The sequence below is a fragment of the Aspergillus neoniger genome (genome assembly GCF_003184625.1).
Source record: "Aspergillus neoniger CBS 115656 unplaced genomic scaffold BO87scaffold_56, whole genome shotgun sequence".
Lineage (NCBI taxonomy): Eukaryota > Fungi > Ascomycota > Eurotiomycetes > Eurotiales > Aspergillaceae > Aspergillus > Aspergillus neoniger.
The window spans coordinates 148,225-159,285 of record NW_020291184.1 but is presented as its reverse complement, the minus strand read 5'-3'; the positions used below and the strand labels follow the sequence as shown (position 1 = coordinate 159,285).

General features: G+C 50.1%; 6 protein-coding genes across 6 annotated transcripts; 3 read left to right on the top strand and 3 right to left on the bottom strand.

Moving 5' to 3' along the window:
- Window positions 1–262: 262 nt before the first annotated feature.
- BO87DRAFT_320974 (uncharacterized protein) lies at window positions 263–845 on the bottom strand (the record flags this gene model as incomplete). The annotated part of the gene is made up of 3 exons (XM_025619915.1): window positions 263–391; window positions 468–574; window positions 686–845. Coding segments are annotated over 3 exons (396 nt in total), but the record flags the coding sequence as incomplete, so codon positions are not given.
- On the top strand, window positions 609–2,893 carry BO87DRAFT_380937 (glycosyltransferase family 15 protein). Its single transcript, XM_025624408.1, has 4 exons — window positions 609–1,121; window positions 1,177–1,959; window positions 2,011–2,299; window positions 2,355–2,893. The coding sequence occupies exons 1-4, from the start codon at window positions 1,080–1,082 to the stop codon at window positions 2,417–2,419; spliced, it is 1,179 nt and encodes a 392-aa protein (XP_025474476.1). The 5' UTR covers window positions 609–1,079; the 3' UTR covers window positions 2,420–2,893.
- BO87DRAFT_380936 (mitochondrial 37S ribosomal protein uS12m) lies at window positions 2,767–3,825 on the bottom strand. The gene is made up of 3 exons (XM_025624407.1): window positions 3,334–3,825; window positions 3,116–3,216; window positions 2,767–3,053 (listed from the first exon to the last, which is right to left on the bottom strand). The coding sequence occupies exons 1-3, from the start codon at window positions 3,782–3,784 to the stop codon at window positions 2,988–2,990; spliced, it is 618 nt and encodes a 205-aa protein (XP_025474475.1). The 5' UTR covers window positions 3,785–3,825; the 3' UTR covers window positions 2,767–2,987.
- A 190-nt stretch (window positions 3,826–4,015) lies between these two features.
- Window positions 4,016–5,083, top strand: BO87DRAFT_369988 (proteasome maturation protein). The gene is made up of 3 exons (XM_025622012.1): window positions 4,016–4,198; window positions 4,286–4,721; window positions 4,819–5,083. Exons 1-3 carry the CDS (start codon window positions 4,196–4,198, stop codon window positions 4,884–4,886), a joined length of 507 nt encoding a protein of 168 aa, XP_025474474.1. The 5' UTR covers window positions 4,016–4,195; the 3' UTR covers window positions 4,887–5,083.
- Window positions 5,084–5,777: 694 nt separating this feature from the next.
- BO87DRAFT_200874 (uncharacterized protein) lies at window positions 5,778–6,997 on the bottom strand. The gene is made up of 3 exons (XM_025618548.1): window positions 6,296–6,997; window positions 6,147–6,230; window positions 5,778–6,085 (listed from the first exon to the last, which is right to left on the bottom strand). The coding sequence occupies exons 1-3, from the start codon at window positions 6,816–6,818 to the stop codon at window positions 5,931–5,933; spliced, it is 762 nt and encodes a 253-aa protein (XP_025474473.1). The 5' UTR covers window positions 6,819–6,997; the 3' UTR covers window positions 5,778–5,930.
- A 31-nt stretch (window positions 6,998–7,028) lies between these two features.
- Window positions 7,029–7,864, top strand: BO87DRAFT_320951 (uncharacterized protein; the record flags this gene model as incomplete). The annotated part of the gene is made up of 6 exons (XM_025619914.1): window positions 7,029–7,090; window positions 7,172–7,219; window positions 7,243–7,350; window positions 7,395–7,426; window positions 7,516–7,616; window positions 7,721–7,864. Coding segments are annotated over 6 exons (495 nt in total), but the record flags the coding sequence as incomplete, so codon positions are not given.
- Window positions 7,865–11,061: the final 3,197 nt, after the last annotated feature.

The following is an 11,061-nucleotide window of genomic DNA, read 5'->3' as shown; positions in this document are numbered from 1 at the left end:
TGGGTGATGCGACAGTCACATGATCTGAGAGTACTTACTAAGCCATTTTGGGTCGCGCCAGTGAATTAACGACCATCCCTCACCTGCACCCACGGACTCGGAAGATAATGGACTTTGTAGATATGAGAACGACCCCTATTTGTGTCTATCTATATCACACCATACTCCTAAAGCCCTCGGAGTACACAGATAATTGTCTACTTTATGAAGTAGTATCCGGGGCAGTGCTTTGCATGTATTATATTATCAGGTCCATCTCGCCCTATAGGGAGTATGTATGTGGTCCCCAAACCCCAAGGCAGGATGGGATCGACGCCCAGCCAGATGGACTGATACACTCAAACATCGATCGCATCCCTTCCTTAACGTCATTTCTGGTATAGACCCCTCCCTACGAAAGAGTAAAAGTTTCCTCCTTGTAGAAACTGAATGTCAGAATGTATACTTTTCTTATCTCACGCATCCACTGGGTGGCTCAAAATCGGTGCGACGTACGTGGCCCGGCCAATAATGGGGGAAATTACGTCGCCCTCACCATACCGGGGCAAATAGGCGGCTAGACTGCCAACGTACGCTGGCGCTTTGTTGACATCTGCCTTTTTCTCTCCCACATTTGATCTTCCATCTCCTTAAATATTTCTGTCCAGACTCAACTTTTTCTAATAAAGAACGGTTGGGGAAGCACGAGCGCCGTGGTCAGGATCGACAACCAGTGCCCCGAATTGCCAACTAACTTTAATCTTTGCCTGATGCGCCGCGGGTCCATCATCTGCATCGTCGTTACCGATCGCCCATAGATTCATTCCCAAGAATATCTGGGAGGCGCATTTCTCACCGGGCCTGTCACAACTAACTGCCTAGATCGAGAGAGGCCCCATCTCTCGGGATTTCTTCCTTACTTACACACTAGCTGTCCGTCATTCGTTTGTCAACTTCATCAGCATTCTGATCCTTACTCTCCGTCCTCCTTTGTTCTCCGACACTGCGCAACAGGCACCCGTATTCAGCCCTGCGCAACCAAGCATTGCTTTTCCCATCTCCTCACCGACGCTTCGGCACAGCGCAGTGCCCTTCACATCATGGCTATAGGGCCATTGCGATATCTTCTGTTTGCCATCACGGTGAGTGTGTCTGGCCCGTCACAGGACCCCTTTCGCATCACTGACTGGCTTCAAGGGGTTGGCCGTCTTCTTTTTCATCTCTAGGAGCGCTATCCCAATCCCCGAGAACATCGGCACCAAGTTGAACCCCGCAACCTACAAAGACACCTTTTCCTCCTCTCACTCCTCGCAAAATGATGCGCTGTCATCAAGTGGACCGATCAAAGACATCCCGACGGATCGCGTGAACGCCACCTTCGTGACCCTCGCTCGCAACACTGATCTTTGGGAGATGGTCAAGTCCATCCGGACGGTGGAAGACCGCTTTAACCACAACTATCACTACGATTGGGTGTTTTTGAACGACAAGCCCTTCGATGACGAGTTCAAGAAGGTCACGTCAGCCTTGATCTCCGGCAATACGTTCTATGGCGTGATTCCGAAGGAACATTGGTCATATCCCGAGTGGATCGACCAGGATAAGGCGAAGAAGGTCCGACAGGAAATGGGAGAGAAGAAGATCATCTACGGCGACTCGGAGAGCTACCGTCACATGTGCCGTTATGAATCCGGGTTCTTCTTCCGGCACCCGCTGATGCTGAACTATGAGTACTACTGGCGCGTGGAGCCCAGCATTGAGCTCTTCTGTGATGTCAGCTTTGACCCGTTCCGTTACGTGAAAGAGAACGACAAGAAGTACAGCTTCGTGCTGAGTCTGTACGAGTATTACGACACCATCCCGAGCCTGTGGGGTACGGTGCAAAAGTTTATGGAGGAGCACCCGGAGCACATCGCGGACGGCAACTCCATGAGTTTCTTGAGTGACGATGGCGGCAAGACTTACAACAAGTGTCACTTTGTGAGTATTGCCCCTTGCACCTCTCCGCTAGCTCAACTAACCGGTTTGTAGTGGTCCAACTTTGAGATTGGAAGTCTGGAATGGCTGCGGTCCAAAGAATACATTGACTACTTTGAGACGCTCGACCACGCTGGTGGCTTCTTCTACGAGCGTTGGGGCGATGCTCCCGTGCACTCTATCGCCGCGGGACTTCTCTTGAAGAAGGAGCAGATCCACTTCTTCAACGAAATTGGCTACTACCATGTCCCCTTCACCCACTGCCCGACTGGCGAGCAGCTAAGGCTGGACTTGAAGTGCCACTGCAACCCCAAGGACAACTTTGACTGGAAGGGATACTCTTGTAATTTCCCCTCTTTCCTTCCGTTGGGGCATCATAACTAACGAGCAACGTACAGGCACGTCCCGGTTCTTCCAAACCAACGACATGGACAAGCCCAAGGGCTACGAGAATGAGAGCTAAGGGGCTCATGACTGATTATATCACTCAAAAAGTAAATGCAAATTCTGTCGTTGCGCAGCGCAAGGTTGGCCGTGCATGTGACCAGCAAAGTCGGACATCTCTTCACCAAGCACGGCGGAGTGGCATTGTCCAGGCATAAAACGTCCACTAACGGGACACTTCACAGCTCATTACTGAACCATTTCCAACCATCCTGCTAAATGCTGGGCGCAAATTCACAACATTTGAAAAATATTCTTCATTTCTTGATTTCCGGACGAGGGTGTCATGTGTTTATAAGATTGTCGGGAACCAAGCGCGCATCATATTTCTCTATATTCCGGGTATAGGGGTTGCAAGGTACAGAGATCGTCTGCAGGATGTACTGGATGGAGTCGGGATGAACTGGGAAAGGAAAATAACTGCTCTGTAGCCAGGCAAGCCTCATAAATGTACATAGCCGTGTTCTAATGATAACAACGATATAAAGATCCGTCAAAGCAAGATGTAATGATACAAACAATACCAGATAGTAAGAAATATAATCAAGACCAAATTCTTAAGCACAAGCAACATCCCTCATACCCAACTAATCCTTCTTAGGCTTCTTCGTACCATACTTCGACCGACTGTTCAACCGAGAAGCAACACCACCCTTGAAGAAGTTAGCAGACTGCCCCCAATCCCTAAAAACCCAATCGCAGAGAATGAACCTACCAAATCCATCGCACCACGAACCAAATGGTACTTCACACCAGGACAATCAGGCACACGACCACCACGCACCATAACGACACTGTGCTGCTGGATATTGTGTCCTACACACATAAATAAATTAGCCTCATTCACCCAATTCCATTATTCCCATATACTCTCATTCTCTTCACACCCCCCAATCCCACAAAGACCAAAGCGGAGAGGAAAAGTGAACTCACCTTCACCAGGAATATAAGCCGTAACCACCTTCCCACTACTCAACCTAACTCTCGCCGTCTTCCGCTCACCAGAGTTCGGCTTCTTAGGCTTCGTAATACCCGTCTTCAAACACACTCCCTTCATCTGAGACCGGCCGATCAGCGCCGGAGACCGAGAGCGACGTGCGCGCTGCGCAGTACGGCATCCGCGCCGCACTTGGTTGTAGGTGGCCTGGCGGAACGGGGAGGTGGAGAATTGCCGGAGGATAGAGGAGGAGGAGGTCTTGTTTGCAGCAGCAGCAGCAGCAGCAGCAACTGCAGTGGGCGTGCGGAGGACGGGCTGGAAAGGTCGTCGGGGAGCGGCGGCGGCGAGGGTGGTGATGGAGCAGGAGGTAGTGGATTTGATAGCGGCGGGACGCTGGACAAGAGTCCGGAGCGTGCGCAGGGCGAGGGAGGAGACGAGAGGGGCCATTTTTGTTTATATGTCTCCTGGGCGATGTGCTTTGGCCTGGGGGCTTCCGTATATTGGTTATCGGGATGGGAAACATTTCCTGGACGGGCTGAGAGAGATTGTATCACGTGACGGGTGGAAGATGGCGGAGGTGGTGGGTGTGGTGCGCCGGAGGAGCTTGCTGCGGGAACGCGCCAGTGGACTGGCTGCCTGGCTTGGCTGCGATGTCAGAGCTGCTGGGTGCTGCTGGGTGCTGGTGCTTGCTACGTCGGTACTACCTGACTGCTTAACTATCCATCCGACTTTCAACCTCCCATCTCACGAACAACCACACTCATCTAACCTTTCAATTTACACAACCATCTTTTAATCTCACCCTCGATACAACACATATACCACCTTGCAAATAAAACTCCCATCACAACCGTCACAATGGTCCGTCCATCCCATTTATCTACCCCGATACCCTCACCACCCCAACCCTTATTTTATACCGAGTAAATGATTAACAAAGATCAATAGTCCCTCCGCATCGCCCCCCCCTCCAGCAACCCAACCCAAACAACCAACACGACCACCCGCGCCGTCATCGATCTCCCCCACCCCTCCAAGGGCGCCCCCTCTGCCCCCGGTCTTCCCGACACCCTCCGCGACAACATCACTCTCCAAGCACCCCGGGGCCCTCCCTCCACAGCGACCACCACCCCATCCTCGACGCACCCGCTCGAAGCCCGCCTCCTCGCGTGGCGCGCCACCCAGGATGCACTGAAGATGGAGTCGCTGCGTCGGGCGTACGGTATCGCGGAGCCCGTGCGCCGCGGCATGGAGTTGAAGATCGTGCGGGATGGGTCGTTCAGGCCTGCTGCGTTGGGTGGTCTCGGAATGGGAAATCTTCATGAGGATATCTTGGTCCTTGGTGGTAGGGATGCTGAGGTGGGTTGGGAGGATGTGTTTAAGGGTGAGTTTTTACCTATACCTACTCTTCCTCCTCTTTATATATGTTTGGTTGTGTGTGTGTGTGTGTGTGTGTGTTTTACTAACGAGTGGGGGTTTAGGTGATGAGTTCCGTGAACCGCCTGCTTTCCATGATGAGATGGAGAAGAGATTGCGTATGGATCACTGAGTGGGTGATGGTGATGATGGTAGTCTGGTCTGGACATGACATGGCATGACATGGCTTTACTTAGCTCATTGGTTGGCTGTTGAATGGGTTGTTATGAATCGGATTTTTTAAGTTTGTTTCTTTTCTTTTCTTTTCTTGATACAGGCGCTGTCTGCGGTAAATTATACAGTACAATAAATAGTGGTTTCATCTACGTGAACACTTTTCAGTAAGCTTACGTTGCTTGAAAGGAAAGCACTACAGGTTGAATAGCTACCATATGTGCAATCTTTGTACATTATGTAGATTCCGCTGGCCTCAAACCAAGGAAACGCTATATTTGACATCAACCTGTGGGTCGCACAAGCCCCGTATCTCAAACTAGATTCAATCAGATGGCTGGCCAGATCGGAAGAGGGCCACCAGGGTCTTCCGTGAGCACTGCAAATTCGTCGGTCCAAGCCCTAACGCAACAGAAACACAGCAGAACGGCAAAGGACCATGTAAGCAATTGCAAGAGATAGGCTTCCAATATGTGAACATAAATGCAACAAATTTGAGACCGGCCAACGAGACAACACAGGGGACGGGAGAGCAAGCGAGAACATGAGCTTTAGGGTATATACGAAATAAGCGGAAGCGGAGCAGCATCAAGCAACTCATGGAACTATGCAAGCCAAACGGTGACCACTTGGTGGAACAGACAACGGGGTAAATGTCAATGCAGCGATGCTGGTAAAGCGATGATAACCCATCCATAACGCCGTCTCATTACGGTCAGACAGCCAACCACATGCAATGTCTTGCGGCAAAAAAGGCGAACAAGCGTGAGGGAGGACCAAAGCCTACTCGAACCCAGCAGAGAGAAGCAACAAGGCTCCAATTAGGGGTCTAGAAGAAAGCTCGTATCGACGAATCTTCATGTGGCACAAGCAAGTGAGCTTGGCATTGGTATCTGGGAGGGCAAAACGATAATGGCAGTTCCCGAGGACGCAAGCAAGGGAGGACTGCCTTGAGTATTTAACTTCTGTCGTCTCCTTTCTCGGGCGGAAACAGTCCTATTCATTATTGGATGATGCAGCGACAGCCAGGGCTACGCTCACTAGACTCCCGCTCCCGGGTGTACTGGGGTTTGGACTTGGCGTCTTCTTCGTCAACGATCTCCTGGGGCTTCACAGTCATATGGACCACATTGGGAGCATCCCGGCTGAACTTGGAGTCTAGATGATAGTAGATCAGCACCAGCACCAGCACCAGAGAAGCGGTAGAAGTGATAAATACCTGATAACGGGGCTTTGTCATCTAGCAGCTTGCCGAATGAGATGAGTCGGATGGAGCTGGGCGATGATGGCCGCGGCTCCCAGTCTGCCAGGAATCATAAGTTAGCCACCCGCAAGTTCCGAGACAACCCTGGGCTATTGCACGCATACCTTGGCGCCATTCCCGCCAGATCAATTCCTTCAACGTGTATACACTCATGGCGAAGGGATCGTAATTCTCTACATTGACCGACCGTTTCCGTAGGTATTTCCCATCGATCTTGAAAGGGTGTCGGGAGCCTGTTATCAAGAGCAGGGTGATCACCAAGGATGGGCCCGTGTCCTCCTCCTCTTTGGCAGCCTCATCTGATCCCTGGGACGATGGCTCGGAGCCAGCTGCCGGAGCCTTCGCCTCATCGTGTTGTTCCGGAGATGCGCTTGCAGATGGAGCCGCATCTACAGGGTCCTGCTTGGGAACGGGAGCTGGCGTATTGTCCTCATTATTGTCTGTGGGCTTCGCATCCACCGAACTGGGCTCTTGGCTCTCGGCCTGGGCGTTATCGGGATGAGGGGCGGCACTAGGAAGCTCCTGGGTTTCTGACGATGGCACGGCAATGGTTGTGGACTGCGAAGTCAGGTTGGAGTCGGAGGTGGGCGACATGGGATCAAATTTGGGGTCTTCGGTGACCGACATGGTTTGTTCTGACACACCTCGTGAAGCCGCACGAGTCAGATAGCGCGAGGGGAAGAAAGGAAGGCTAAGCTAGCAGTTCGGAATCGATGAAAACTTTAAAAGAGAGAATAGATCGCAGCGAAAATTCCGTTGGGGATAGTTGAACCGATATGGGAGTTGACTGATGAGGGTAAAAGGGGGGGAGGCGAATCAGGCTGGGGATTGAAGACAGGAGCGGATGAAGCAAGGCGATGCGCGCACGGAGGAGAGAAAGGAGGGCAGGCTGAGAGAGGGTGCTAAATTAGGTAGGCGAGGAGGAGTTTCCAAGGGTGGCCCGAACAAGAGACTAGAACCTTGATCGGGGATGGGTGAAGGGGGCCATGCGACCCGAAGGAGACCAGCGAGAGCGAAAAGGGGACGGCGTGAGTAGTAGTGAGGAGACGAGGGACCACGAAGGCGATCGGGCGGGCCCACGAGTGGAGGAGGAGGAGAAGAAGGAGGAGAGGATTGATTATTACCTTGTGTGTAAGGCTGAAAGGGAGACTAAAAAAAGGTTTGTGGCAATGAAGAAGATGGGGAATGTATAAAGAATGGGAGAGGGGGAGGCAAAGGGGAGGGGGAAAGAGGAAGTAAGTACGGAGTAGGAGAAGGGGACAAAAAGACTGGATTGATTGATTGATTGATTGATGGATGGGATGGACAGGGAAAGGGAGAGGAGAGACAAGACAGACAGACAGACAGACAGAGAGGTCCAAGCCAGTCACTGCTGAGGGGAGCCCCGATCTGGTTGGTTGTTCCCCCGGGCGTCACCTTGGATCGGTGGGCCACCGCCCATAATTAACGGCCCTTTCTACTCTTCCTTCATCCTTCTCCCTCTTCTGTCCCTCTTCCCCTTCCGGTTCATCTCAATCATCGTTCGTCAGTTGAACTTGGCTTTGCATGCAGGTGATTCTTTGGGCGTCAGCATCGGCTTGAATGGACGGAATGAGAATCAATTCCCGCGTGCAGCTGAGGCCTTGGTGGCAGCGGATCCTGGTCGCTTCCGGACATATCTGCGTCATGAGTAGGTCGTGACACCTGTCATGCTGGAAATCGCTCCTGTTGACTCCATAGAAGCTGTGCGATAAAATTCTACACAATGGTTTAGATCTCTACGCTTAGCTTAGGGAGATAAGCAACTCCCAGACAATTCATGTTGTTAACTGGGCTCAAGGCATGCACGCGGAAGATAAAGATGTTCATTCATCAGATGATAGGTTCTATCTAATCAGTACAAAACGAATGCACCACTCCGACCATATGCCCCTTACACACTATACATGGTGCATTAGCGCTCTACACTAGAGTATGCCGCCTTGCTAAGGCTGTCGATTGAGGGGTTGCACCTGCTCAAGTGAACGTGTTTCATACCACCCTGCATACAACCACCTTTCGAAGGAAAACGACGAACTATCCTTAAGAGAGCTCGAGCGCATCGACGAATTGATATCCGTGCGCTACTATGGTGCTCTTGAGATAGACAAGCAATGACAAATTATCGCACATCAGCGATGATCGTTGCTTTACTTTGCGCGAGCACGTGCTGACGTGACCTGACATCTATGCAAGATCTTTAGACCAAGTGTTGGCCACGCCGGGACATTCAGCGGGGTCAGTTCTATCGTAGGAGAACGAAATAGCTAAATTAAAGATGGGCATAGAATTATACCCGAAAGAGACATGCTACGACGACGCAGTCGATTGGTCTGATTGACAAGCGTCTGAGACATACTACAGTCTAGAAGAGATCGCCAACACTCTAGTCACGATACTAGTTCTAGGAGCTCTGCAAAACCCTATCTTATTATTCTAGACCTTTCCATGACTAATCTTGCAGAAATCTAGAAGCAAGAGGTTCAACTGCCTGCTTCGTCAGCTATGATTGAGATATGCGACACTGGAACTAGCTAGTCACTCTTGTCTATAGGACGACACCGACTTCATCAGTACCATGTTAAGGCCAGTTATCTGTGCTCTGTGAGATTGCACCTAATATTCGAGGGGTAGATCGACCAACCTAACAAGGAATATCGCGACTGAGAGGAGTCCATCACACTCGTCAATCTTATACCATATCTAGAGGCAATGAATACTATCGACCTAACAGTTCGGTTATAAATACTACGCTTGAGTAGTATCTGTCATATATTTCCTGGAGCTGTTCTACACTAGAAGCGGTTGACTTTGCCTTCATGAGTGAAACGACCTCGTTGCCTCAGTCCATTAATTATAAAGTGGGTCGCTGATCAATCCAGAGTCATATTCCCAGCTTCGAGAACTATTCTAGATCACAGGTCACCATTTGGTTTGTCATCGAAAATCCCGTCGCGTACGTCTGATAGAAAGGTCCAGATATTATGGACTAGAACTTGTTTGATTCTTTCAAGCCCCCACGGTCTAGGTTTCTACTTGACCACTGCATGATCAACGCGCTGGCACCTTTCCATGGTGACTGTTTTCGCCAGCTGGGTCTTGCTTAGTATACGTTGACTACCAGAGCTGTCTAGATACGGGATAGCGATGATGCTCATAACTCGTTTTGGAATGTATCACGGCTAAATCATGCGGACTGAAATGGAGAATGTGTCCTCGCAGTCGCTCCATATTCCCTGCTTGTCGACAATATACTGTCGCATCTGTCGCACCGTCATAGATACACTGGAGCTTGGATATTCCAGTGCTAACCTTTCCCAGAGTACCGATAGCTCTCATAGCTGTTAACGATCGGTTCTAAGCTACCATTTACTTTGTGTGTATGCGTCAGTGCTCGAAGTCTTCCCACGAGGGAATCTCGTACTTCCTACTACGGGTCTGGTTCAAGAGCTGAATAGGAGCATCTTATAGGGCCATCACGGAAACTTGCATAGATAGCCAGCGCGGATTGAGGACAGATACAACCTCGACCAGAGCCTCTGGTAACTTGTTCTGACACAGCTTTGTGCTCTCGTATATCCTTTGCGATGCCAGCGCAGATCGGCGAATAATACCATACAATGCAGTGTCATGAAGCCTATGCCACGGCGGGACTACCTTCAGGGATTGTCCAATGTTATATGGCTACACTTTCCCAAAACCATGCTACCGTCTTGCAGTGTCTGCAGGCATAAAATCACCTTCTCAATACGAAGGCACCGATAGGAAATGTAGCGAATCAGTGGTTGAACACACATCGAGAATTCCAGGCCAGGGTTAAAAAGACATATTCAATGCCAATTCAGAGAGCAATGGTGATGAACTTCATACCAATCTCACCGACTAAGTTTCGCCTCCTATCCCCCGCATAGGAATTGTCGAGTCGTCCAAGGCCTGGCAGTCAAGCGATGGTGTTTCCCCCATGGCAATAGGAGCCATTGCCGAGGGCCCCTAGAGACGTTAGAGAATCTATAGTGTACCCATAAATCACAGTTTCTTAGATGTAGTATGTGTAGGTGCAAAGAAATCCGAACAATGGACGCAATGTATTGCTTCAGGAAAGGGTTCTGTCCTCTGGGAAGAACTGGGATTCCTTGAATTAGCCTTCTGAGTGGAGAGTTACTTGGCGCGTTTGAAGTGAACTTAACTCTGAGGAATAAGGATCCATTAAATATGAAGTAGATGACTCTCTGAAGGTTGAGTACGCGTACTAGGAATGTGGACAACTACGTTAATACACAGTGATAAGAAAGGGAGAAATGTGTAAGACATTGTATCAGATTTAACTCATTACAAGAGGCGAGCGAGGCAAGAGAGACCAATTCGATTGGAATGACTAATACGTAGTCGCGTCTTTGTGAGAGTATTTAGAGGGAAGGCAGATACAAGCATAGTGCGTTGCTGTTTATCTCATTGTCATCCGCCATCCGCACCTCCCCACCTCGCACTCACTGCCACCCGACTGAATCATGCTAAAATCATCAGAAAGCAGCATGGTCGAGCAGTATGTTCATCTTCTCAAATTTTCGGTCTTGGTGGGGCATCATCTACATTCCGCAATCTAATTTCTGTACGAGCCATCTATATCCGAAGGGCTCGTGGTCACGCCACACCGATAATGGCACGATCGACCAACTAGCTTGATAAATCAGCCTGATAAACTACAATCCTCTTTGACATAAAATATCAAATCGATTATAGTGAGCCAATTCGAGGATTCCAGAGCAAAAGTCTTGACGATTTGACATCATGATCGCTCGATGAAGGGGCTTCATATCGGTGAATGTGTTACTGGATGATCGACGAACTTTTG

Excerpts from the sequence above, each read along its gene's own strand:
- BO87DRAFT_380937 (XM_025624408.1), top strand. The coding sequence starts at position 1,080 with ATGGCTATAGGGCCATTGCGATATCTTCTGTTTGCCATCACG. Across the intron at positions 1,122-1,176 it reads ATCTTCTGTTTGCCATCACG|GGGTTGGCCGTCTTCTTTTT; the intron begins GTGAGTGTGTCT and ends ACTGGCTTCAAG. Across the intron at positions 2,300-2,354 it reads TGACTGGAAGGGATACTCTT|GCACGTCCCGGTTCTTCCAA; the intron begins GTAATTTCCCCT and ends AGCAACGTACAG.
- BO87DRAFT_380936 (XM_025624407.1), bottom strand. The coding sequence starts at position 3,784 with ATGGCCCCTCTCGTCTCCTCCCTCGCCCTGCGCACGCTCCGGACTCTT. Across the intron at positions 3,217-3,333 it reads GGCTTATATTCCTGGTGAAG|GACACAATATCCAGCAGCAC; the intron begins GTGAGTTCACTT and ends TTATGTGTGTAG. Across the intron at positions 3,054-3,115 it reads TTCGTGGTGCGATGGATTTG|GGTGGTGTTGCTTCTCGGTT; the intron begins GTAGGTTCATTC and ends AACTTCTTCAAG.
- BO87DRAFT_369988 (XM_025622012.1), top strand. Across the intron at positions 4,722-4,818 it reads TTGGGAGGATGTGTTTAAGG|GTGATGAGTTCCGTGAACCG; the intron begins GTGAGTTTTTAC and ends GTGGGGGTTTAG.
- BO87DRAFT_200874 (XM_025618548.1), bottom strand. The coding sequence starts at position 6,818 with ATGTCGGTCACCGAAGACCCCAAATTTGATCCCATGTCGCCCACCTCC. Across the intron at positions 6,231-6,295 it reads CTGGCGGGAATGGCGCCAAG|ACTGGGAGCCGCGGCCATCA; the intron begins GTATGCGTGCAA and ends GATTCCTGGCAG. Across the intron at positions 6,086-6,146 it reads TGACAAAGCCCCGTTATCAG|ACTCCAAGTTCAGCCGGGAT; the intron begins GTATTTATCACT and ends ACTATCATCTAG.